Consider the following 22889-nt stretch of genomic DNA (forward strand, 5'->3'; position numbering starts at 1 on the left):
AGCTGTGGGGAACAGTTAGCTTCAATGTTAATGTGCTGGAAAAGAGGGGAAAATTCATTCAGGATTCCTGGTCTGAGAACTATGCAGTGACCCCTTTGGAAGTGCCTGTACAAGCATATATACATATGAAGAGTAAGGATAGTGTCAGGTGCAGCTGCGATGCCCTGCACAGCCAAATAGCCTGTTAATACTAAGGGCAGAATTTCCACTGACCTGACCTGCAGAGAGCAAAGTTGGGATTCCCTCCAGTAGTGCTAGTGACATCGGTGATCCATTCCCTGCCTGAAGGTCCAGCTTTATTGACGTGGGCCTTCAGTCAGGCAGGGAGCTGATCACTGGCACAGCAACAGGTAAATCCGTGCCAAAAATGGGTGAGGGAATCAGAAGGTGAGAGTTGACTGTAAGGTGGGAGTGGGGTCACCGGAAGATGAGGCAGTGGAGAGGGCTGCCCATCCTGGGGTGTGGGAAGGTCAGGTCCTAAGTGGGGAAAGGTCAGAGGCCTCTTGATGGGGGAGTTATGGTGTTTAGGGAGGGTATCAGGGCCTTGGGGCAGAGAAGAGGAGGTAGGCTGTTGTGGAAGTGACGGGTGGGTGTGAGGAAGGCCATTGTGCGAGTGGTCAGGAGAGTACCCTGATCATGGAGGCTTCTCAGGCAAGCCCCTGGATTCAGGGTAAGTGTGAGGGCAATTACCTCCTGAATTCACCAAGTCTTCACCTTGAGGAAGCTGCTGGGTGACCCAGCGCTCAGGAAACCCAGCCAACAGCAGTAGAACTTCAAAAATAGAGTGGCAATGAGGTTTGTAGCTTCACTATTATATGTAAAGCTGCAACCCGCTTCCTTGGTTCGGGTAGGTCACCCGTCCACCTTGTATCTTCAGTTAAAGCCGAAATGCGCGGGTTGAAGCTGAGTTTGGGTCGGAAAACAGATTTCTAATGCTTTAACTGTCTACCTGACCCAAATCCACCTGTTTTGCTCACTTAAAATTTGGTCGTAACTGCCTAAGGGCACATAAAGAATGATACTTGATCAAGAAATAATTTTTTAAAAATCTAAACTTGTTGCATAACTTTTTTTGATTTTCTTTTAATTCCTCCAGGAGTTTCTTCAGGAACAGAAGTAGAATAAGCAGAGTAAGCAACACAGTGCTTTAAGTAAAAATAATTTTTCTTTGTCTTCCTATGGAAAGATATCTTTACAGGAAGTTGTATTAGCATTTTGCCATTTACCATGTAATCATCCTTGTGTATGTTCTCATGCTAGACATTTTTTTTTTTTAAGTAGTTTCACTTCAGGATAGAAGAAATTAAAATGCTTTCATATAGGGTTGCCAACAAATGATGTGTTAGGTATTCCCTGTCAGTGAGTAAATGCACCAACTGGCATGGGACTGGGTATTAAAGAACAATTGAGTCTGAAATTTAACCCTGTTCTGTGTTGACTTTAATATTCTCAGCTGGGTGATAGTGCCAGCAATGTAGTTGGTCCCTATTTCCTAGCAAGGGAAGGGAAAATCAACAAGGTTCTGGATTCTGGTTACTATTGAGTGAACAAACCCTTTTAAAAATGGCACAATGTTTGAGGCAGAGTCAGGCTTGACTGATGCTGCATATGATCACAAAGGTTACATTTACTGTCTGGTGTCACATACAGAATGTTGACCTGGACAATGTACCTAATGACTGCTGGCAAGTGTGGAACAACACCTCTTCAAAAATTGGCATCTTGAGGAGTTATATATACTTGTGCTCCATCAGCCTAATTCCTGTTTATCTACCTTCTGGTTGATAGAGCTGCATAATTGTACATCTATTAACTTTCTCTCAGTTAATCATTTGTGAAGACAAACTCTATTCACTTAAAGATGGATAGAGCTGCTCCCATTCTGCTATTAATCTGTTTGACATTAGATTTGGCCAGCCATGTGCAAAGTTGCCAAGTACATTATTTAGTATGTGGAAAAGAACTCGTGTAACATTTGGAATGTTTCAAAATCTCTGCAGGTTATTTAAAATATGGTTGTCCAGTTAGCACTAATGATATTAAATCATATATAAATCTTCTATTCAGCCTCATTTTAATTGTTTAAATTAATTGTGCACTCAAACTATTTATTTTTCTGAAACCATTAAAGACCTGTAAAATGCAAAAGATGCATATGTTTTCTTTTTGAAAAACAACAACAAATATTGTAAATGAGCTAACTTTTTCTGTATCGTGTTTCAGAATTAATATTTAATGTGCTCAAATAAAAAAGGTGTCACAATGTTAAAATGCTTCCATTTCACATTTTGAAGTTATCACAATTTGCACTGGCAAGTATACAGAAGTAATATTTTTTACATATTAAATGTTTAAAGATACAATGGGATTATATATGTTTTAAAAATTGATTCTTTTTTTTCTGGCATTTAGGTTGTTCAATTGATGGTGGTTACTCGGGTTTTCCATTTTATTTGTACTTTATATGTTGAAAACCAAAGTGTACACTTTCTTAGGCAGGGTACATTACAGAAACATGCTGCATTACAAATTCCACAAATGTGTACATACAAATAACAAGGGCCTTATATAGTGCAACCGAGGCAAAAGCTAGGTAATTGATCATACACTGGCATAATACACTCAGGAAAAGAATGCTGGGACCTCCCTAATCACCAAAGCTCTTGAAACAGGTGGAAATTGACAAGGGTCTGCAGGAGACTAGGTGAAGTGTACCTTTAGGAAGAAGGCCCACACAGTAGACACAGTTCAATCTCCAGCTGGGCCCATTTATCATTTGCTCCAACTGTCCAATGTTCCACAGGTCCTGTGCCTATATTTCCTGACTTGCACTCCTGGTGAGTGCAAGAGCTGCCCACAGGTTTGCATTGTTTTTTTTTCAAGCACACAGCTCAGCTTAAATTCACATCTGTTATCCATGCTAAATAATTTGAAGCTGTTGTTGACCCATTTATGATAGTTTTCCTTATGTTAACCTGTTACTGTTGGTGTCAGAAGTGTGAGATGAGTTTCCAGTTGTCGTCTTTTTCATCTTGTGTGAACTCTTCCCATGTAAAACATTTTTAAATTTTGAACTTGAAAAGTAATAGACAATTGGATCAAGCATGCTGTTAATGTAAGTGAGACAAAGTGTAATATAAAATCCCTCAGCCATAGCTTTGTATACCTTGCTATTTTTGTTTGACTGTGTTATCAGCACAACTAGTCTACTGATGTTGCTGGGCAGAAAACACAGAATGAACACGATTACAACAATTACCACAGTATGTACAGCCTTTTGATATTTTCTTGTAGTTTCCCTTTTCTTGTACTGAAGTTTTGAAATGATTGAGAATGTACAAAAGAGGATAATACAAAGTGGGGCTAAAAATTCAACAAAGAAAAATACATCATGCCAAGTTGCAGCATCAGATAAAGAACTGTACAAGTCGAAACTCTCACAGTATGTAAGGTTCTTCTGTTCAAACACATGACTTTCAAAGAGAAGGTATGAAGTCATAAATATCATTACAGTCCATATAAAACTTACTCCCACGATAGCATATCTTTGTGATATAGAGTTTAGTTTATGATGAGGATGAACAACTTTAAAATAGCGATCTATTGACACAAGTGTGAGAAAACCAATGCTGCCTGCCCGATTCAAAGATACCATAAATAACAGCATGCAACAAGTGCCATCTCCAGAGATCCAGTTCATTTTGTTTACGTAGTAAGCCAGTCGAAATGGTAAGCAACACATCAAGAGAAAATCTGCTATCGTCAGATTAAACAAATATATTGTACTTGGTTTCCAAGGTCTCATCCGAAAGCAAAAGATCCATAAAGCAATTGCATTACCAATTGATCCGAGAATGAACTCCACCAACAGTAACGGTATTGCAACCATTATAAGCGTCGTTTTGTCAAATTCAGTTGAGACATTCATTGTTGTGTTGAGACCAGTACCCTGAACCTTTCCGCTGTGATAAAGTAGCCGAAGTAGTTTATATATGGTTCTGTTGCTTAGCCAGTTCCTTGTGTGATGTAAATTAAAGCATTTCATCATTTTGAAATCCTGTTGACCTCTATTCCAGTTTTGTTCTCAGAAAAACCTCTATTTTGCATTTCATGACTGTAACCTCATTCCTGTTACCATTTTAGTGCTGTTTCATTGAACAAATCTGATAAGGTTCCACTGGCATTCCTGTAATAGAGTGCCCAGAACTCAGCATACTACTTGAACTGTGGCATAGCTAATATCTTGTTCAAGTTCAACATTTTCTTGTTTCTGTATTCAGTATTGCAATAGACAAAACCAGCATCCCATTGACCCATTTATAACCTTTTCTCAATGTACCCTAGATCTCTGTTCCTCCATTCGTAAGAATCTTTGAGGAGGACTTACCAAACCACGAGTCACGTACTTGATATGGAGGCTCGAACAGGGAGCAGTTACTGAGCTGCTTCAGGCCATCTAATCATTTAGCTCTGCAACTTGTAACTAGGAACTATATAAGAATGATATGGAAAAATTGGGGTCTAAATATCTGTTCTACCTCTTCATGAAGGTCAGAGATTAGAAACTCTATTAAAATAATGTACACAAACATGAAAAATGTTCAGAATAAATGACTTTTTAAATTCATTCATGGGATGTGGGCGTCGCTGGCTAGGCCAGCATTTATTGCCCATCCCTAGTTCTAAGTCAGGATGGTGTGTGATTTGGAGGGTAACTTGCAGGTGGTGGTGTTCCCATGCATTTGCTGCCCTTGTCCTTCTAGTTGGTAGAGGTTGTGGGCTTGGAAGGTGCTGTCTAAGGAGCCTTGGTGCGTTGCTGCTGTGCATCTTGTAGATGGTACACACTGCTGTCATTGTGCGCCGGTGGTGGAGGGAGTGAATGTTTCTTGATGGGGTGCCAATGGACTGCTTTGTCCTGGATGGCATCTAGCTTCTTGAGTGTTATTGGAGCTGCACCCATCCAGGCAAGTGGAGAATATTCCATCACACTCCTGACTTGTGCCTTGTAGATGGTGGACAGGATTTGGGAAGTCAGTAGGTGAGTTACCCGCCTCAGGATTCCTAGTCTCTGACCTGCTGTTGTAGCCACGGTATTTATATGGCTACTGCAGTTCAGTTTCTGGTAGCCCCTGGGATGTTGATAGTGGGGGATTCAGCGATTCTAATGCCATTGAATGTCAAGGGAATGTGGTTAGATTCTCTCTTGTTGGAGATGGTCATTGCCTGGCACTTGTGTGGTGCGAATGTTACTTGCCACTTATCAGCCCAAGCCTGGATATTGTTCAGGTCTTGCTGTATTTCTACACGGACTGCTTCAGTATTTGAGGAGTCACGAATGGTGCTGAACATTGTGCAATCATCAGCGAACATCCCCACTTCTGACCTTATGATTGAAGGAAGGTCATTGATGAAGCAGCTGAAGATGGTTGGGCCTAGGACACTACCCTGAGGAACTCCTGCAGTGATGTCCTGGAGCTCAGATGATTGACCTCCAACAACTACCACCATTTTCCTTTGCGTAGGTATGACTCCAACCAGCAGAGAGTTTTCCCCCTGATTCCTGTTGATGACAGTTTTGCTAGGGCTCCTTGATGCCATACTCTGTCAAATGCTGCCTTGATGTCAAGACCAGTCACTCTCACCTCACCTCTTGAGTTCAGCTCTTTTGTCCATGGTTGAACCAAGGCTGTAATGAAGTCAGGAGCTGAGTGGCCCTAGCGGAACCCAAACTGAGCATCACAGAACAGGTTATTGATAAGCAAGTGCCGCTTGATGGCACTGTTGATGACCCCTTCAATCACTTTACTGGTGATTGAGAGTAGACTGATGGGGGCGGTAATTGGCCGGGTTGGACTTATCCTGCTTTTTGTGTACAGGACATAGCTGGACAATTTTCTACATTGCCAGAGAGATGCCAGTGTTGTAGCTGTACTGGAACAGCTTGGCTAGGGGCACGGCAAATTCTGGAACACAGGTCTTCAGTACTATTGCCGGAATATTGTCAGGGCCCATAGCTTTTGCAGTATCCAGTGCCTTCCGTCGTTTCTTGATATCACGCGGAGTGAGTCGTATTGGCTGAAGTCTCGCATCTGTGATGCTGGGGACTTCAGGAGGAGGTGAAGATGGATCATCAACTCGGCACTTCTAGCTGAAGATTGTTGCAAATGCTTCAGCCTTATCTTTTGAACTGATGTCCTGGGCTCCCTCATCATTGAGGATGGGGATATTTGTGGAGCCACCTCCTCCAGTTAGTTTAATTGTCCACCACCATTCACGGCTGGATGTGGCAGGACTGCAGAGCTTAGATCTGATCCGTTGGTTATGGGATTGCTTAGCTCTGTCTTTCGCATGCTGCTTAGACAGTTTGGCACACAAGTAGTCCTGTGTTGTAGCTTCACCAGGTTGATACCTCATTTTGAGGTATGCCTGGTGTTGCTCCTGGCATGCCCTCCTGCACTCTTCATTGAACCAGGGTTGGTCTCCTGGCTTGATAGTAATGGTAGAGTGGGGGATATGTCGGGCCATGAGGTTACAGATTGTGGTTGAGTACAGTTCTGCTGCTGATGGCCCACAGCACCTCATGGATGCCCAGTTTTGCATTGCTAGATCTGTTCGAAATCTATCCCATTTAGCAAGGTGATAGTGCCACACAACACGATGGAGGGTATCTTCAATGTGAAGGTGGGGCTTCATCTCCACAAGGCCTGTGCGGTGGTCAATACTGTTATGGACAGATGCATCTGTGGCAGGCAGATTGGTGAGGACGAGGTCAAGTATGTTTTTCCCTCTTGTTGCTTCCCTCACCACTTGCTGCATGCCCAGTCTGGCCGCTCTGTCCTTTAGGATTCGGCCAGCTCAGTCAGCAGTGGTGATGGATATTGAAGTCCCCCACCCAGAGCACATTCTGCGCCCTTGCCACCCTCTGTGCTTTCTCCAAGTGGTGTTCAACATGGAGGAGTATTGACTCATCAGTCAAGGGAGGGCAGTAGGTGGTAATCAGCAGGAGGTTTCCTTGTCCATGTTTGACCTGATGCCATTAGACATCATGGGGTTCGGAGTCCCAGCGCAACTTCCTCCCGACTGTATACCACTGTGCCGCCACCTCTGCTGGGTCTGTCCTGCTAGTGGGACAGGACATAACCGAGGATGGTGATGGCAGTGTCTGGGACATTGTACGGTATGATTCCGTGAGTATGACTATGTCAGGCTGTTGCTTGACTGGTCTGTGGGACAGCTCTCCCAACTTTGGCACAAGCACCCAGATGTTAGTAAGGAGGACTTTGCAGGGTCGACAGAGCTGGGTTTGCCGTTGTCATTTCCGGTGCCTAGGTCGATGATAGGTGGTCTGTCTGGTTTAATTCTTTTCTATTAACTTCGTAGCGGTTAGATACAACTGAGTGGCTTGCTAGGCCATTTCAGAGGGCATGTAAGAGTCAACCACATTGCTGTGGGTCTGGAGTCACATGTCAGCCAGACCAGGTAAAGACAGCAGACTTCCTTCCCTTAAGGACATTAGTGAACCGGATGTTTTTTTTTGATCTGGTGCTCTATCATGAAGACCAGGATTATGATGCATGTATTACAGATCGAGAGGAGTTGTACCATAGGATTGGAGAAAAGGAACAGCGGAAAAGACTGCCTTGGGCATTTTAGGCTAGTGACCTTACCATCTACTGTGGGTAAAATATTAGCTTACTGTAAATCACCTAGAGATGTATACTTTAATGAAAGCAGAAAATAATTTTTTAAAAAACACATCATGCCAAGCAGCATCAGTGGAAAGAGAAAACCAGAATTAACGTGTCAGGTTGTTGACTTTTCATCATAACTGGCAAAGGTTAGAGAGGTAACAGGTTTTAAGCAAGTCCCAAGGCAGAGAAAGTTGGAGTGGTGGGGGGAAGGGAAGAATAAAAAGGAAGGTCTGTGATAAGGTAGAAGGCAGGAGTGATTAAATGACAAATTGGATAATGGAGAAAGGCAAAAGGGGGTGGTAATGGGGCAATAAAGAAATAAGGGGTTTTGAAGAGCTGTAAGTGGCAACATCATCTAGAAGAACTCTTCTCTGGCGGAAGAGAAGATCATGCTTTGAGGAAGTATTGGAGCTTGTGGATAATGGGAATTTATGGACATTGTCTACACTTCAGCAAGGCTTTTGATGGCATACATATCAGGATGATCCGTAAGGTAGACAACCATAGACTAGGTGGGCAGTAATTGAAGTGCATTGGCAAAGGAGGCATCAAAGGAGATAGTTCTCGTTCATGGGACTGCAATAAATTGATGAGGACTGCCCCAGAAATTTGTGCTGAGACTTTATACTATTTGCATTGTATATCAATGCTTTGGAATGGAGATTGAGACAAAACTCAAAACAGCAAAATATGGTAGGGTTATCGCGGCAAACAACTAAGAGCAAGCTGACTGGATCTAGATCGGTATGCTTGGCTGAGAAATGGCAGATGAAATTCAATGTTTCTATGTGGAAAGTGAGATTGAGGAAGAAGAAGAAAGATTGGAACCGTAAGCTAAATGGCGTTTGATCTACAGGATACAGCAAACAGAATTTGTATACATAGATGGACAGATCATTGAAACTGCTTGCAGTGTGTGGCAGTGTTAAATAACGCAAATAGGATTTTTGAGTTGTTGAGAGCATGATAACTTGAATTTGCATTTATACAGTGCCTTTAATATAGTAAAATGTCACATATGCTGCACAGGAGTGTTGTCAAACAAAACTTGGCATCAAATTGCACAAGGAGCAATAAGGGCAGCTGACCAAAAGCTTGGCCAAAGAGATAGCTTTTAAAGGAGGAAAGAGAGTTAGAGGCAGGGAAGTTTAGGGAAGGAATTCCAGAGCTTAGGCCTGTTCAGCTGAAGACCCAGCCGCCAATGTTGGAGCGATTAAAATTGGGAATGCGCAAGGGACCAGTATTGGATTATCACAAATATCTTGGAGGTTATCGGGTTTGTTGGCCAGGGGCTGTAAGAAATACAGAATCAGTTACAAACTGTTGGGATTGTTTGACCTGTAGTAACCTGGAGCTCGGACACTGGCCTGCGCTGGTAAAAACCAGTTTGAACTAATTACTTTATGAGACAAGACAAAGGATTGATCACAGGAAAAGGGCTTTATTTGGACACGGTGTGATACCGGGGTCTTTGGGCCTGGGCCAATTAAGAGAAGCTGTGAGCAGGCTTAAACCAACCGGAAAGAGACAGCTCAGATTTGGAGAGATAAGAGGAAGGATAAGAATAGAGCTTTTTGGGCATAGAGCCTGCGAAAACTCCGGAGATCAACCATCGTGGAACCCTGCGTGAGCGACGCGGCGACGACGTAGAAGAGAGAGAGAGAACGGAACGCCCGGCCAGCATTAACTCTCCCTTTTTTGGGTAATATCCTTTGTATTCTGTGACTAGGTCAGGGAAAGGTCAGAGGAACCTAGTGGGTGTGCTTATGAATTCTAGCTAGTTTTGTTATTAACTGTATAACTCAGTTGGAGTTGTATGCTTTTGTCTAACTAAGTGTATAAGCCTTATTCTTACATTGTACAACAACGTGAATAAAGTAAATTGATAGTTAAAGAAAGGACTGAGTTCCTCCTCTTTGTACTAAGCCAGTAACTGTAGCTGTGGATTAAGCTGGAAGGTGGCTATCTTGAAATCTGATATCCCAAACACTCAGCCTGAGCCTGAATTAAGAGGACTTCTGTCCCACATGACGGCCAGGATCAACTGGGTGCAGGGAATAAAGGGGACAAGGGGGAGTTGATTCCGTGCCACGGTTTACAGGTTGGAGGAGGTTAGAGAGTGGGGGCAAGGTCATGGTGAGATTTGAAATTTAAGGATAAGAATTTTAAAATTGAGACATTATTCAACTGGGAGCCCATGTAGATTAGTGAGCACAGGTGCTGGGTGAATATGACTTGGTGCAAGTTAGAATACTGACAGCAGAGCTTTGGCTGAGATTAAGTTTATGGAGGGCATAAGATGGGAGGCTGGCCTGGAGTGCATTGGTCAAATCTAGAGGTAACAGGCATGGCTGAGGATTTCAGCAGCAGATGAGCTGCAGCAGGAGCAGAATTGGGTGATGTTACAGAGGTGGAAATAGGCAGTTTTAGTGATGGCATGATACGTGGCCGGAAGCTCATCTCTGGGTCAGATGCAACACCAAGGTTGCGAACAGTCTGATTCAGCCTCAGATAGTTGCCAGGGAGAGGGATAGAATCGGTGGCTAGTGAATGGAGTATGTGGCAGGGACCAATGTTGGTCTCTTCAGTTTTCCCAATTCTTGGAAGAAATTTCTATTCAGTACTGGATATCAGACATTAGAGACAGCAGAGGAATAGAGAAAGGTGGTGATGAGGTAGAGCTGGGTGCTGTCAGTGTGCATGTGGAACCTGGAGTGATATCAGATGATGTCACCAAGGGGCAATATGTAGCTAAGAACCTGGAGGGGGAACCAAGGACGGATCTTTGGGATACTCCAGATGTAACAGTGAGGAAGTCGGAAGAGAAGCCATTGCCTTTGCTTTTCTGCCTCTGATAAGTTAGAATGGAACCAGTGCAATCACACCCAACTGGATGATGGAAGAGAGGCGTTGGGTGCGGATGGTGTGGTCAACCATGTCAAAGGCTGCAGACAGGTTGAGAAGGAATAGTTTACCTTAGTCACAGTCACATAGTATGTCATTCACTAATTCTGACCCTATAGCAGAGCGTTGGTTCATTTCCATTTGAAATATTGGGCTCCACAGCGGCGCCATTTGAACTCGACGGGGTGCCCACTTTCAGTGGCTACCCAGGAGCCCCCACGATATTTTGCACAGGGGCTCATCTAAATATTGGGGGCCGAGCGTCCACCTCCAGTGATGTGTAGGGACAGCCTCTGTGTCCCCGGCAATGGCGTCTGATGCCACAGCACAGGCGTTGGCGCCATTTTTAATGGGCTTTAAGCCCTTACAGTTAATTTTAATTTGTAAAGTCAAAACAGAAGTGATTTTTATTAAATAGAAAAATAAGTAATGGAGGACCTTCCCCACCCCCCTCAAATGGTCATTGATTTCTCAAATACCTGAGCTTTCCCACCCCCCCCCCCCCCCAACCTTCTAACATTTGGCCTCTAACCCCTTCCCACCAGTTACACAATGAATTAAATTTGTTTTCCCCGCTTCCTCACCCCTTCCGTCCTGAAATCTTTATTACTCCCCCCTCCCCAACCAGGTTTACGCCTTGGAACACTGCCAGGCGGCAGGGGGCCACACTGAGGGCTAATGGAATGCTATCCTTTTATTATGCTTCAGTTATATCGGGTATTGGTGAGACCATATCTCAAATACTGTGTGTAGTTTTGGTCTCCTTATTAAGATTTTTAGATTTTTTTTTTAGATTTTAGAGATACAGCATTGAAACAGGCCCTTCGGCCCACCGAGTCTGTGCCGACCATTAACCACCCATTTATACTAATCTTACACTAATCCCATATTCCTACCACATCCTCACCTGTCCCTATATTCCCCTACCACCTACCTATACTAGGGGCAATTTATAATGGCCAATTTACCTATCAACCTGCAAGTCTTTGGCATGTGGGAGGAAACCGGAGCACCCGGAGGAAACCCACGCAGACACAGGGAGAACTTGCAAACTCCACATAGGCAGTACCCAGAATTGAACCCGGGTCGCTGGAGCTGTGAGGCTGTGGTGCTAACCACTGCGCCACTTAAGGAAGGATGTGATTGCGTTGAAGGCGCTTCAAAGGAGGTTTACCCGGAATGATCGGGTTGTCTTATGAGGAAAGGTTGGACAGACTGGGTTTGTTTTCACTGGAGTTTAGAAGAGTGAGAGGAGACTTGATTGAAGTATGTAAGATCCTGAACGGTCTTGACAAGGTGGATGTGGAAAGGATGTTTCCTCTTGTGGGTGAGTCCAGAACTAGGGGGCACTGTTTTAAAATTAGGTGTTGCCCTTTTCAGACAGAGATGAGGAGAAATCTTTTCTTTGAGGGTTATATGACGTTAGAATTCTCTGCCTCAGAAGATGGTGGAGGTGGGGTCATTGAATAATTTTAAGGTGGAGGTAGATATATTCTTGTTAGGCAAGGGAATCAATGATTATTGGGGGTAGATGGGTGTGTGGAATTCGAGACACAAACAGATTAGCCATGATCTTATTGAATGACAGAGCAGGCTTGAGGGGCCTAATGGCCTACTTCTGCTCCTAATTCGTATGTTCGTATGTCACTTAAAAACTTTTAGCCAGAAATGGTGCTTGGTCCCTTTACATTGAAAGAGATGAGAAGAAAATTTTAAAAAATTTTTACTTCGAGGGAAATGCTGAACATAGGAAACAGATTAGGGTAAATAGATAAAGAGAAAATTAACAGCATTTGTTTGAAACAGCTGCAGAACTGTGATCCAAAGTGATGATAGTGGTTAGATTTGCAGTAACATGTAGACAAGTTACTTTTGCTAAGTCGAGAAGTATGCAAAATGTTACTATTGCTTTAATGCTGGAAATACTCAGCATCTGTGGAGAGAGAAGCAGAGTTAACGTTTCAGGTAATTGTTACTGTTGCATTGTTGATTTGTCATCAAATGTAAGAGCAATTATTCAAGCCTTCAAAAGAGAACTGGATAATTATCTGAAAAGAAATAAATTGCAGTGCTACGGGGAAAAGGCAGGGGAGTGGGACTAGTTGAGTTGCTCTTGCAGAAAGCTGGCTTGGACACGGGCTGAATGGCCTCCTTCTGTGCTGTAACAATTCTATGATTTTATGTAAGAATGGGAACAAAACTAGAAATCATAGATGATCTGTAAAAGGAGTGTGCTTGATGTGCTGAGTGGCCTTTTCTCATTCCGAGCTTTTTTAATATACTTGTTCTAATGAAGATTATAAAGATGCAGTAAGAATCCAGCAAGCTTATAGACACCGTACAATTGTGCTGAAAGGTCATTTAAGCGTGAACTCTGGATAATATGATAGAGGCCAATAAGAAAATGGATTTGGAATAATCATTTATTCCACCCTGAGTACATCTGGTCTACATGAAGCAGTGATTAATGAAGCTGTCCTCAATAAACTGGGAAAATCTGTTAATGGGTAAACAACAGATCAATGGGAGGTGTTCAATAAAAGAATTTAACATGATGCAGACCCAGTTTATACCTTGTGGGCCCTGACAACATCCGGCTATAGTATTGAAGACTTGTGCTCCAGAACTAGCCACGCCCCTAGCCAAATTGTTCCAGTACGGCTACAACACTGGCATCTACCCGACAATGTAAAAAATTACCCAGACATGTTCTGTCCACAAAAAGCTAGTCAAATCCAATCCGGCCAATTATTACCCTATCAGTCATCAGCACAGTAATATTGACAGTGCTATCAAGCAGCACTTACTCACCAATAACCTGCTCACTGATGCTCAGTTTGGGTTTTGCCAGGGTCACTCGGCTCCAAACATCATTACAGCCTTGGTCCAAACATGGAAAAAAGCTGAATTCAAGAGGTGAGGCGACATCAAGGCAGCATTTAACTCTGTGTGGCATCAAGGACTCCTAGTCAAAGTCAATGGGAATCAGGGAGAAAACTCTCCACTGGTTGGAGTCATACCTAGCACAAAGCAAGATTGTTGTGGTTGTTGGGGGCCAATCATCTGAGCCCAGAATATTGCTGCAGGAGTTCCTCAGGGCAGTGTCCTGATCCCAACCATCTTCAGCTGCTTCATCAATGACCTTCCCTCCATCATAATGTTCACTGATGATTGCACAACATTCAGTACCATTCACAATTCCTCAGATACTGAAGGAGTCCATGCCCACAGGCAGCAAGGCCTGGACAACATTCAGGCTTGGGCTTAGTAAGTAACATTCATGCCACACAAGTGCCAGGCATGAACATCTCCAACAAGAGAGAATCTAACCATCTCCCCTTGACATTCAATGGCAATACCATTGCTGAATCCCCCACCATCAACATCCTTGGGGTTACTATTGACCAGAAACTTACCTGGACCAGCCGTATAAATACTGTGGCTACAAGAGCAGGTCAGAGGTTGGGAATTCTGCAGCCGATAACTCTTGACTCCCCAAAACTTGTCCACCATTTACAAGGCACAAACCAGGTGTGTGTTGGAATACTCTCCACTTGCCTGAATGAGTGGTAGCTCCAATAACACTCAAGAAGCTCAACGGCATCCCAGCCAAAGCCGCCCATTTGACCAGCATCCCATGCACCACCTTAAACATTCACTCCCTGCACAGTGGCAGCAGTGTGTACCATTTACAAGATTCACAGCAGCAACTTGCCAAGCCTCGTTCAACAGCACCTTCCAAACGCGCAATGTATACCACCTAAGGACAAGGGCAGCAGACACAGGGGAAGACCGCCATCTGCAAGTTCCCCTCCAAATTGCATACCATCCTGACTTGGAACTATATTGCCATTCCTTCACTGTCACTGGGTCAAAATCCTGGAACTCCCTAACGGCAGTGTGGGTGTACCTACTCCACATGACCTGCAGAAGTTCAAGAAGGCAGCTCACCACCAACGTCTCAAGGGCAATTAGGGATGGGCAACAAATGCTAGCCTTGCCAGCGACAGTCACATACTATGAATATATAAAATAGTCAGCTATCTCAGCCAGTTATGCAGTTGGGCTACTAGAACTGTTTTCCATGTCTTGGGCTAAGAAGTGGGGAAACCAACCACCGTTCCTGCTCCAGAATACAATCTGCTGTGTGAATGAGTGAATGTTTGGTGATAAGATGAGAAATTCTTTCTCAGAGGGTTGTGCGACTTTGGAACTCTCTGCCTCAGAAGGTGGTGGAGGCGGGGTCATTGAATATTTTTAAGGCAGGGCAGATAGAGTCTTGTTAGGCAAGGGAATCAAAGGTAATCGGGGATAGATGGAAATGTGGTTTGTCTCTTGAATTCCAATCAGCCATGATCTTATTGAATGGTGGAGCAGGCTAGAGGGACCAAATGGCCTGCTTCTGTTCCTAATTCGTATAATAGGAGTGGACTCTGTTGTGATGTTTTCATGGTAGAAACATCAAGAAAGTGACTGACCTTGGGGTGTTAGTGGTGGAAAGAGGCAATGATTCCTTAAAAGAAAATGTCCAGAATGGCTTCGTAGTGCAAAACACAAGAGCCATTATCGTAATAAAAATGATACCAATAAATAGCACACCAATTGTGGTCTATGACACAATCCTACAACAAATATACAAACAACCATGCATCTTACAATAGTAACCTGAGGGAAACTAGTTTCAACACTGCATAACCTGTGATCTGGGTCCATGCCTCTGTTCACATTGACAACTATGTGCCCTTGAAGTATTTTGATTAGTAATCTCACGATTCAGCTATGTGGCATTTTGTGCATTATTTTCCACATATAGACGATCAGATCCAATACTCAATGCAAAGACACAATAGCATGCCATTGGTTCTAATTACCAGAAGAAATTTGGTGCTAAATTTGCCACCTAATTAATGCTGATGCTCAGCACCTCAATTGAGAAAAACAGAAAAAATATATTGGTAGAAAATGGAGTAAACTGATTGTATTCAAAATAGTTAATTTACGCAGCTGTGAGAAAATGCTTTGAGCTGAATTTTTAGGTCCTGTTTGGGGCAGGCACGGAGGTAGGCGGGCGTAGAATTTCACACTGCCCACCAGCCAGCATGCTGGTCTCTCAGCTCCATCCAACCCCCAAGCCATTTTCCCAAGGGCTACCTGCCTGCAAGCAGGGGGTAGCCAATTCAGATAGTTAATGGCCACTTAAGGCCTATCATATTTTATTAAAATATGACAGTGCACTGATGCTCTTCTGATCTGCTTGTAATGATTTCTACTGCTAATTATTAATCTATTCAACCAACCTGGTTTAGGACACTTTCACCTAACAGGTAAGATAAAGAACCCTTGATTTTAGGAAAAGATTATTAGAAGGGACACATGATGAAAATAAACAGTAAAATACTTCCCAGAGGTCCCTAGAAGGCTCAGCAATAAGTAGTTGAACTGTAGAGATGGAGAATGTCCTACGTTTGATCCCCAGAGAGGGGCAAGAGGAAAGGGATAAAAAAAACAATCTGCCAAGTTTTCTTTCCTCCTAATTACTATCAAGGGGGTACTGTTGGAAGTGTATGGGTGGTATTTTATGCTCATCCCCATGTCGGGTTTGGAGGCAGGGAGGGCATTTAATGGGCGGAATGGTGGCAGGTGGGGACTCCACCACCTTCCCGCCTCTGTTGTGTGTTTGCCTTGAAGAGTGATGTCCCTTTAAGATCTTAGTATGCTAATGAGCCAATTACCAGGACACAGTCATGTGACTCAGAGCCAGAGTCACTCTGCAACTGTAACACCCAGAGTAAGATTCTATAAATAATTACCTCTGTACTGTAGATAATAGTCTAGCTGTAAATAAACCTGTTTTAGATCTTCAGCCAACTGGACTCTGCGCATCTCATTTATGTTGCATCAGACAACATAAAAGAACTCATTATATGGTGGCAGCTGTGGTGAGAAGACAAAGTCTAAGGTTGAAGACCACGGTTAACACAGTTCTGAAAATGACCTTTCCTACAGCCAGTAGAAAGAAAGTTCAAGAAAAATACTGGCTCAAATAGTGAAAAAAGAATTACCTCCAGCTGTAGAAGACAGCACAGAACGGCAGGGCTGCAAGTAAGTTGAGTGAGTCATTGTGCCGATGGGCGATGGATACTGCTTTAAAAAAAAGCTCGGAAGTCCTTCAAAAAATCTTTTTTTTCAAAAGCTCCGTGCAGAACAAAAATAGGGAAGACCTTTCCCGAAATGATCAAGGTCAGCACCCATTAGAAAATGTGTGGGAAAACCCGAACGCTGCAGAGCCTTCTTTGAGGCAACTACTCGAGCGTAAATAAGAACTTCCATTCATGAAGCCACAGTAAAAAAAAAACATTAAAACCACTCAAACCTGAAGAACATAAACAAACTCTAACAGTTAGTAAGCAGATGAGTAAACAGAACAGGCTTAAGTGCTGGAAGCAAGATAAACACACAGCACTAGTAAACACCTGCTCCTATGAATCAAAGCAGCTAGTCTAAAGGACTGAGAATCTCTTAAAAGGGAAACAATGCAGAGTCACAGGATAAGTCTTAAAGCAAGGTTTAAAGCAAAAGAACAGCAGAAATATAGATACCAAATTTCCCAGCATGAACTGGAAGGCTTTGGATATCCTATCCGAGTTCCAATTGTTCAAACAAAGAATGCAGTTATTCCTCACAGACCAAATAATTGTAGAACCAGAAAAACAGGCTGTGGGGCAGCACAGTGGCGCAGTGGTTAGCACGGCAGCCTCACAGCTCCAGCGACCCGGGTTCAATTCCGGGTACTGCCTGTGTGGAGTTTGCAAGTTCTCCCTGTGTCTGCGTGGGTTTCCTCCAGGTCCCTGGAGGCATCAGGGAACAGGGCAGCTGACTGGCCGCCTTGTGGAAAGGTTTCCCCCTCCACAATGGTTGTCCCGTTGCTTGATCTATTTTTTATTTTAAATTTAAAAAGGTTGGAGAGATGGCACCTCCATGGAGTGCCCTCTCCCTCTCCTCTCCCTCACCCTAAATAGGGTGGTCTCTAGGACTTTAAACTAGTGACTCGGGGGGAAGGGAAAGGGAAAACGACAGGGAGTATGATAAATAAAAAGGTAAGCACCAGGCTAACATGTGCAGGAGGGTTTAAGTTCAAGGCAGACGATGAAAGAAGCAGAAAGGAAGGATAACTCGAGTTATTATTAGAGATGTTGGGAATCATGCGGGTAAGAAAGCTAGCATAAAGGCACTTTACCTGAATGCTCGTAGCATTCGTAACAAGGTTGATGAGCTAACGGCACAAATCATCGCGAATAAATATGATTTGGTAGCTATTAAGGAGACATGGTTGCAGGTTGGTCACGACTGGGAGTTAAATATCCAGGGGTACCAGACTATTCGGAAGGACAGGCAGGAAGGTAAGGGAGGTGGTGTAGCTCTGATACTCAAGGACGACATCAAGGCGGTGCTGAGAGATGATATAGGTTCTATGGAGGATGAGGTTGAATCCATTTGGGTGGAAATTAGAAACTCTAAGAAGAAAAAATCATTGATAGGCGTAGTCTATAGGCCACCAAATAATAACATCACATTGGGGCGGGCAATAAACAAAGAAATAACTAATGCCTGTAAAAATGGTACGGCAATTATCATGGGGGATTTTAATCTACATGTAGATTGGTCGAACCAGCTCAGTCAGGGTAGCCTTGAGGAGGAATTCGTTGAGTGTATCCGTGATAGTTTTCTTGAACAGTATGTAATGGAACCGACGAGGGAGCAAGCTATCCTAGATCTAGTACTGTGTAATGAGATAGGAATAATTAATGACCTCATGGTTAGGGATCCTCTTGGAAGGAGTGATCACAGTATGGTTGAATTTAGAATACAGATGGAGAGTGTGAAGATAAAATCCAATACCAGGGTCCTGTGCTTGAACAAGGGGGACTACAATAGAATGAGGGAGGACTTGGCTAAAGTGGACTGGAAACAAAGATTTTACGGTGGGACAGTTGACGAGCAGTGGAGGACTTTCAAAGCAATTTTTCAAAGTGCTCAGCAAAAGTATATTCCAGTGAAAAGGAAGGACTGGAAGAAAAGGGGTAATCTGCCATGGGTGTCTAAGGAAATAAGGGAGGCTATCAAATTGAAAAAGAATGCATACAAAGTGGCCAAAAGCAGCATGAAACTAGAAGATTGGGAAAACTTTAAAGGTCCAACAGAAAGCTACAAAAAGAGCTATAAAGAATAGTAAGATGGAACATGAGAAAAAACTAGCACAGAATATAAAGACAGATAGCAAAAGTTTCTATAAATATATAAAACGAAAAAGAGTGGCTAAAGTAAACGTTGGTCCTTTAGAGGATGAGAAGCGGAATTTAGTTATGGGATATGATGAAATGGCCGAGGCATTGAACAGGTATTTTGTATCGGTCTTCTCAGTGGAGGACATTAATAACATGCCAGTAATTGACAAAGAGACGAACGTAGGTGAGGACCTGGGAACAATCATTATCACGGAAGAGGTAGTGTTGGGCAAGCTAATGGAGCTAAGGATTGATAAGTCTCCTGGCCCTGATGGAATGCATCCCAGGGTACTAAAAGAGATGGTGGCAGAAATAGCAGGTGCACTGACGGTAATTTTCCAAAATTCGCTGGACTCTGGGGTAGTCCCAGTTGATTGGAAAACAGCAGATGTGACGCCACTGTTTAAAAAGGGAGATAGACAAAAGATGGGGAATTATAGACCGATTAGTTTAACCTCTGTAGTGGGGAAGATGCTTGAGTCTATTATCAAGGAAGAAATAGCAGGGCATCTCGATAGAAATTGTCCCGTTGGGCAGACACAGCATGGGTTCATGAAGGGCAGGTCATGCTTGACAAATCTTTTGGAATTCTATGATGACATTACGAGCAAGGTGGACAATGGGGACCCAGTGGATGTGGTGTACCTAGATTTCCAAAAGGCCTTCGACAAGGTGCCGCACAAGAAGCTGCTGCATAAGATAAGGATGCATGGCGTCAGGGGTAAAGTATTAGCATGGATAGAGGATTGGTTGACTAACAGGAAGCAGAGAGTGGGGATAAATGAGTGCTATTCTGGTTGGCAATCAGTCACTAGTGGTGTGCCTCAGGGATCGGTGTTGGGACCGCAATTATTTACAATTTATATAGATGATTTGGAGTTGGGGACCATGTGTAGGGTGTCAAAGTTTGCAGATGATACTAAGATGAGTGGCAGAGCAAAGTGTGCAGATGACTGTGAAACTTTGCAGAGGAACATAGATACATTGAGTGAGTGGGCAAAGGTCTGGCAGATGGAATACAATGTTAATAAATGTGAAGTCATTCATTTTGGTAGGAGTAACAGGAAAAAGGATTATTACTTGAATGGTAAAAAGTTGCAGCATGCTGCTATGCAGAGGGACCTAGGTGTCCTTGTGCATGAATCGCAGAAGGTTGGTCTGCAGGTACAGCAAGTAATTAGGAAGGCAAATGGAATTTTGTCCTTCATTGCTAAAGGGATTGAGTTTAAAAGCAGAGAGGTTATGTTGCAGCTGTATAAGGTACTGGTGAGGCCGCACCTGGAGTACTGTGTGCAGTTTTTGTCTCCTTACTTGAGAAAGGATATACTGGCACTGTAGAGGGTGCAGAGGAGGTTCACTAGGTTGATTCCGGAGTTGAGGGGGTTGGTTTATGAGGAGAGACTGAGTAGATTGGGATTATATTCATTGGAGTTCAGAAGAATGAGGGGGGATCTTATAGAAACATATAAAATCATGAAGGGAATAGATAAGATACAAGTAGAGAGGATGTTTCCACTGGCAGGTGAAGCTAGGACAAGAGGGCATAGCCTCAAGATTAGAGGGAGCAGATTTAGGACTGAATTAAGAAGGAACTTCTTCACCCAGAGGGTTGTTAATCTATGGAATTCCTTGCCCAGTGAAGTAGTTGACGCTTCTTCAGTAAACGTCTTTAAAGCTAAGGTAGATATCTTTTTGAACAATAAAGGAATTAAGGGATACGGTGGGAACGCGGGTAAGTGGATCTGAGTCCACAAAAAGATCAGCCATGATCTTATTGAATGGCGGAGCAGGCTTGAGGGGCCGGACGGCCTACTCCTGCTCCTAGTTCTTATGATCATATGATCTTATGATCACTTACTTTGAAAGGCCAGCTTCGGCTTCTTCAGTGCTGAAGGGATTCCTATTGGCCCTCCAGCTTCGAGAGCCTGGCCGTCATCCTTAACTGCCAGCAAGCCCGCCCTCTGCCACTAATTGGCCAATTTGGGGAAAGTAGCAGATGAGTGACTGTTCCCCACACTATGCAGGTCTCTGACCGCCATTTGAGCCTGGAAAAAATCCTGCCCTTTATCTTGGCAGAAACCTATGAGACTAAGGGAAATAATGTATTGTTATAAGACTAATATAGCAAAGTTTAATTTTTTTAAAATTGTGATTAAGTAAGATTGTTGGAGAAAATACAGGTGCTTATTGTGGGTGACTGTGTGCAAGTTAAATTGAGTGATGTTACAAAGAGGGAGGTAAGTTCATGGCATTTGTTCAGAGCTGCTTTTTGATACAAAACGTTAAGCGTACTGTTGAATAGTCCATACTTAATTTTCACTCTTTAAAATTTCAAAGGAATATGTTGACTTCCTGCTGTTGGTTGGGGAGTCACTGACAAGGGGTTCATCAATTTAAATTCTCATTCTGAGAGGAGAAGGGTTAGGAGAAATTTCTTTTCACAGTGTGTTGTTGGAGCAGGAAACGTTTTGCCACATTGGTTGAAGAGACCAATGCATCTTTCAAGGGAACATTGGATCAATAGTTGAAGCAGAGGAAGATGCAGGACTATAGGGAGAGAGTGGGGCAGTGGGATTAGTTTTGGAATGCTCAGCTTAGACATGATTGGCTGCATGGTCTTTTGTGCTGTAAGTCTCTGTGGTTCTACGGTACTCCTATTGGGAAACTCATTATGGCTTCTTTAGCACTGGGAAGGGGCAGAAAATGAGGGCCCACAGCAGAAGGGGAAAAAAGTAGAAAATGAAGCAGTTGTCAACAACTTGGTGGTATGAAAATGAAAACCTAGGACTTCTTGTTTTTAAAATTCACTGCTGCATGACTTCCCTTGATACTGCTAACTTCCTCATTTTTGTTATGTCTCACAGTGTAAGATTGCCCAACATGACATTGTGAGAAAGCACCAGAATATTTGTTTTTGAAAAAACACTGTAAACAACATAGGCCAGCATACCCAATAACCTATTTATATCATAAATCAAACCATGCTGTATTAAACATTAACTGTTTTAATAATACTATGAAATCTCTTAGACCATATTTAGTACTTCACTCTACATAAACAAGTGATTGTACGTAATTCTAACTCAAGCAGACAATCATGTTGCAAAATAATATTTTACTGTTTACATTTGTGGTCAGGCAAACTGAAATATTAGAACCAGAGTAATCTAGATAACATATTGAGAAATAGAAAGAAATAAGTTGCATTATGTAACACCTTTCACAATGTCAGGACCTACCAAAGCACTTTACAGCCAATACGTTTGAAGTGAAATCACCGTTGTATTGTAGGGAAATGCAGCAGATAACTTGCACACAGCAAGGTCTCACAAACAGCAATGAAATTATTGACGACGTAATCGGTTTTTAGGGTTGAATGTTGACCAGAATTTTTGTGACCTGTATCAACATCCTCTTAGCTATCGTTCTTGACAGTTATCTGCCTCCTCCAAAACACCTTCTTGCAAGCATGTAGGCACTGTGGTTTGTCTTGACGCATTTAGCCTGACTAGTATGGCGTGAGGTTTGCAATTTCTCAGTCTGCAGTAAGATGCCAATTTTGCTCATCCTGTTTTTCAGTACCTCACATTCCTACTAATTTAATCAGTCCATCAGTTGCTGCACAGCTATCACAAAGAACAGCATACCTTTATAGACTCTATCTTGAGAGTACGGGACTCAATCTCTCTTACTTTCTTAAGTAGCACTCCATTTCCAAATTCCTCTGATTCATTTGCTTCAAAGTCTGCTTAACACACATCAGCACCATCCTTTCTTTCTTTTGGGCCTCCTTATCTCGAGAGACAATGGATACGCGCCTGGAGGTGGTCAGTGGTTTGTGAAGCAGCGCCTGGAGTGGCTATAAAGGCCAATTCTAGAGTGACAGGCTCTTCCACAGGTGCTGCAGAGAAATTTGTTTGTCGGGGCTGTTGCACAGTTGGCTCTCCCCTTGCGCCTCTGTCTTTTTTCCTGCCAACTACTAAGTCTCTTCGACTCGACACATTTTAGC

The 22889-nt window shown here is 43.1% G+C and overlaps 2 protein-coding genes and 1 long non-coding RNA gene across 4 annotated transcripts in view; 1 reads left to right on the top strand and 2 right to left on the bottom strand.

Moving 5' to 3' along the window:
- kntc1 (kinetochore associated 1) overlaps positions 1 to 3999 on the top strand; it is a 154493-nt gene extending 150494 nt beyond the window's left edge. Inside the window, exon 64 of one of the 2 annotated variants that reach the window (XM_068055050.1) lies at positions 1097 to 3999. In XM_068055050.1, coding sequence (XP_067911151.1) covers positions 1097 to 1120 — 24 coding nt within the window. In that variant the 3' untranslated portion in view covers positions 1121 to 3999. The remainder of the gene's footprint in view (positions 1 to 1096) is intronic. The other variant, XM_068055051.1, reaches the window with a different exon arrangement.
- Positions 1 to 22208, bottom strand: part of LOC137382721 (uncharacterized) — a 46124-nt gene extending 23916 nt beyond the window's left edge. The window contains exon 1 of the long non-coding RNA XR_010977265.1: positions 22120 to 22208. This is a non-coding gene — a long non-coding RNA (uncharacterized lncRNA). The remainder of the gene's footprint in view (positions 1 to 22119) is intronic.
- LOC137382720 (hydroxycarboxylic acid receptor 1-like) lies at positions 2845 to 3985 on the bottom strand. Its single transcript, XM_068055052.1, has one exon. It carries the CDS (start codon positions 3926 to 3928, stop codon positions 2966 to 2968), a length of 963 nt encoding a protein of 320 aa, XP_067911153.1. The 5' UTR covers positions 3929 to 3985; the 3' UTR covers positions 2845 to 2965.
- Positions 22209 to 22889: the final 681 nt, after the last annotated feature.

The sequence above is a fragment of the Heterodontus francisci genome, chromosome 23, assembly GCF_036365525.1.
Source record: "Heterodontus francisci isolate sHetFra1 chromosome 23, sHetFra1.hap1, whole genome shotgun sequence".
In the NCBI taxonomy this organism is placed as follows: domain Eukaryota; kingdom Metazoa; phylum Chordata; class Chondrichthyes; order Heterodontiformes; family Heterodontidae; genus Heterodontus; species Heterodontus francisci.

Excerpts from the sequence above, each read along its gene's own strand:
- LOC137382720 (XM_068055052.1), bottom strand. The coding sequence starts at position 3,928 with ATGAATGTCTCAACTGAATTTGACAAAACGACGCTTATAATGGTTGCA.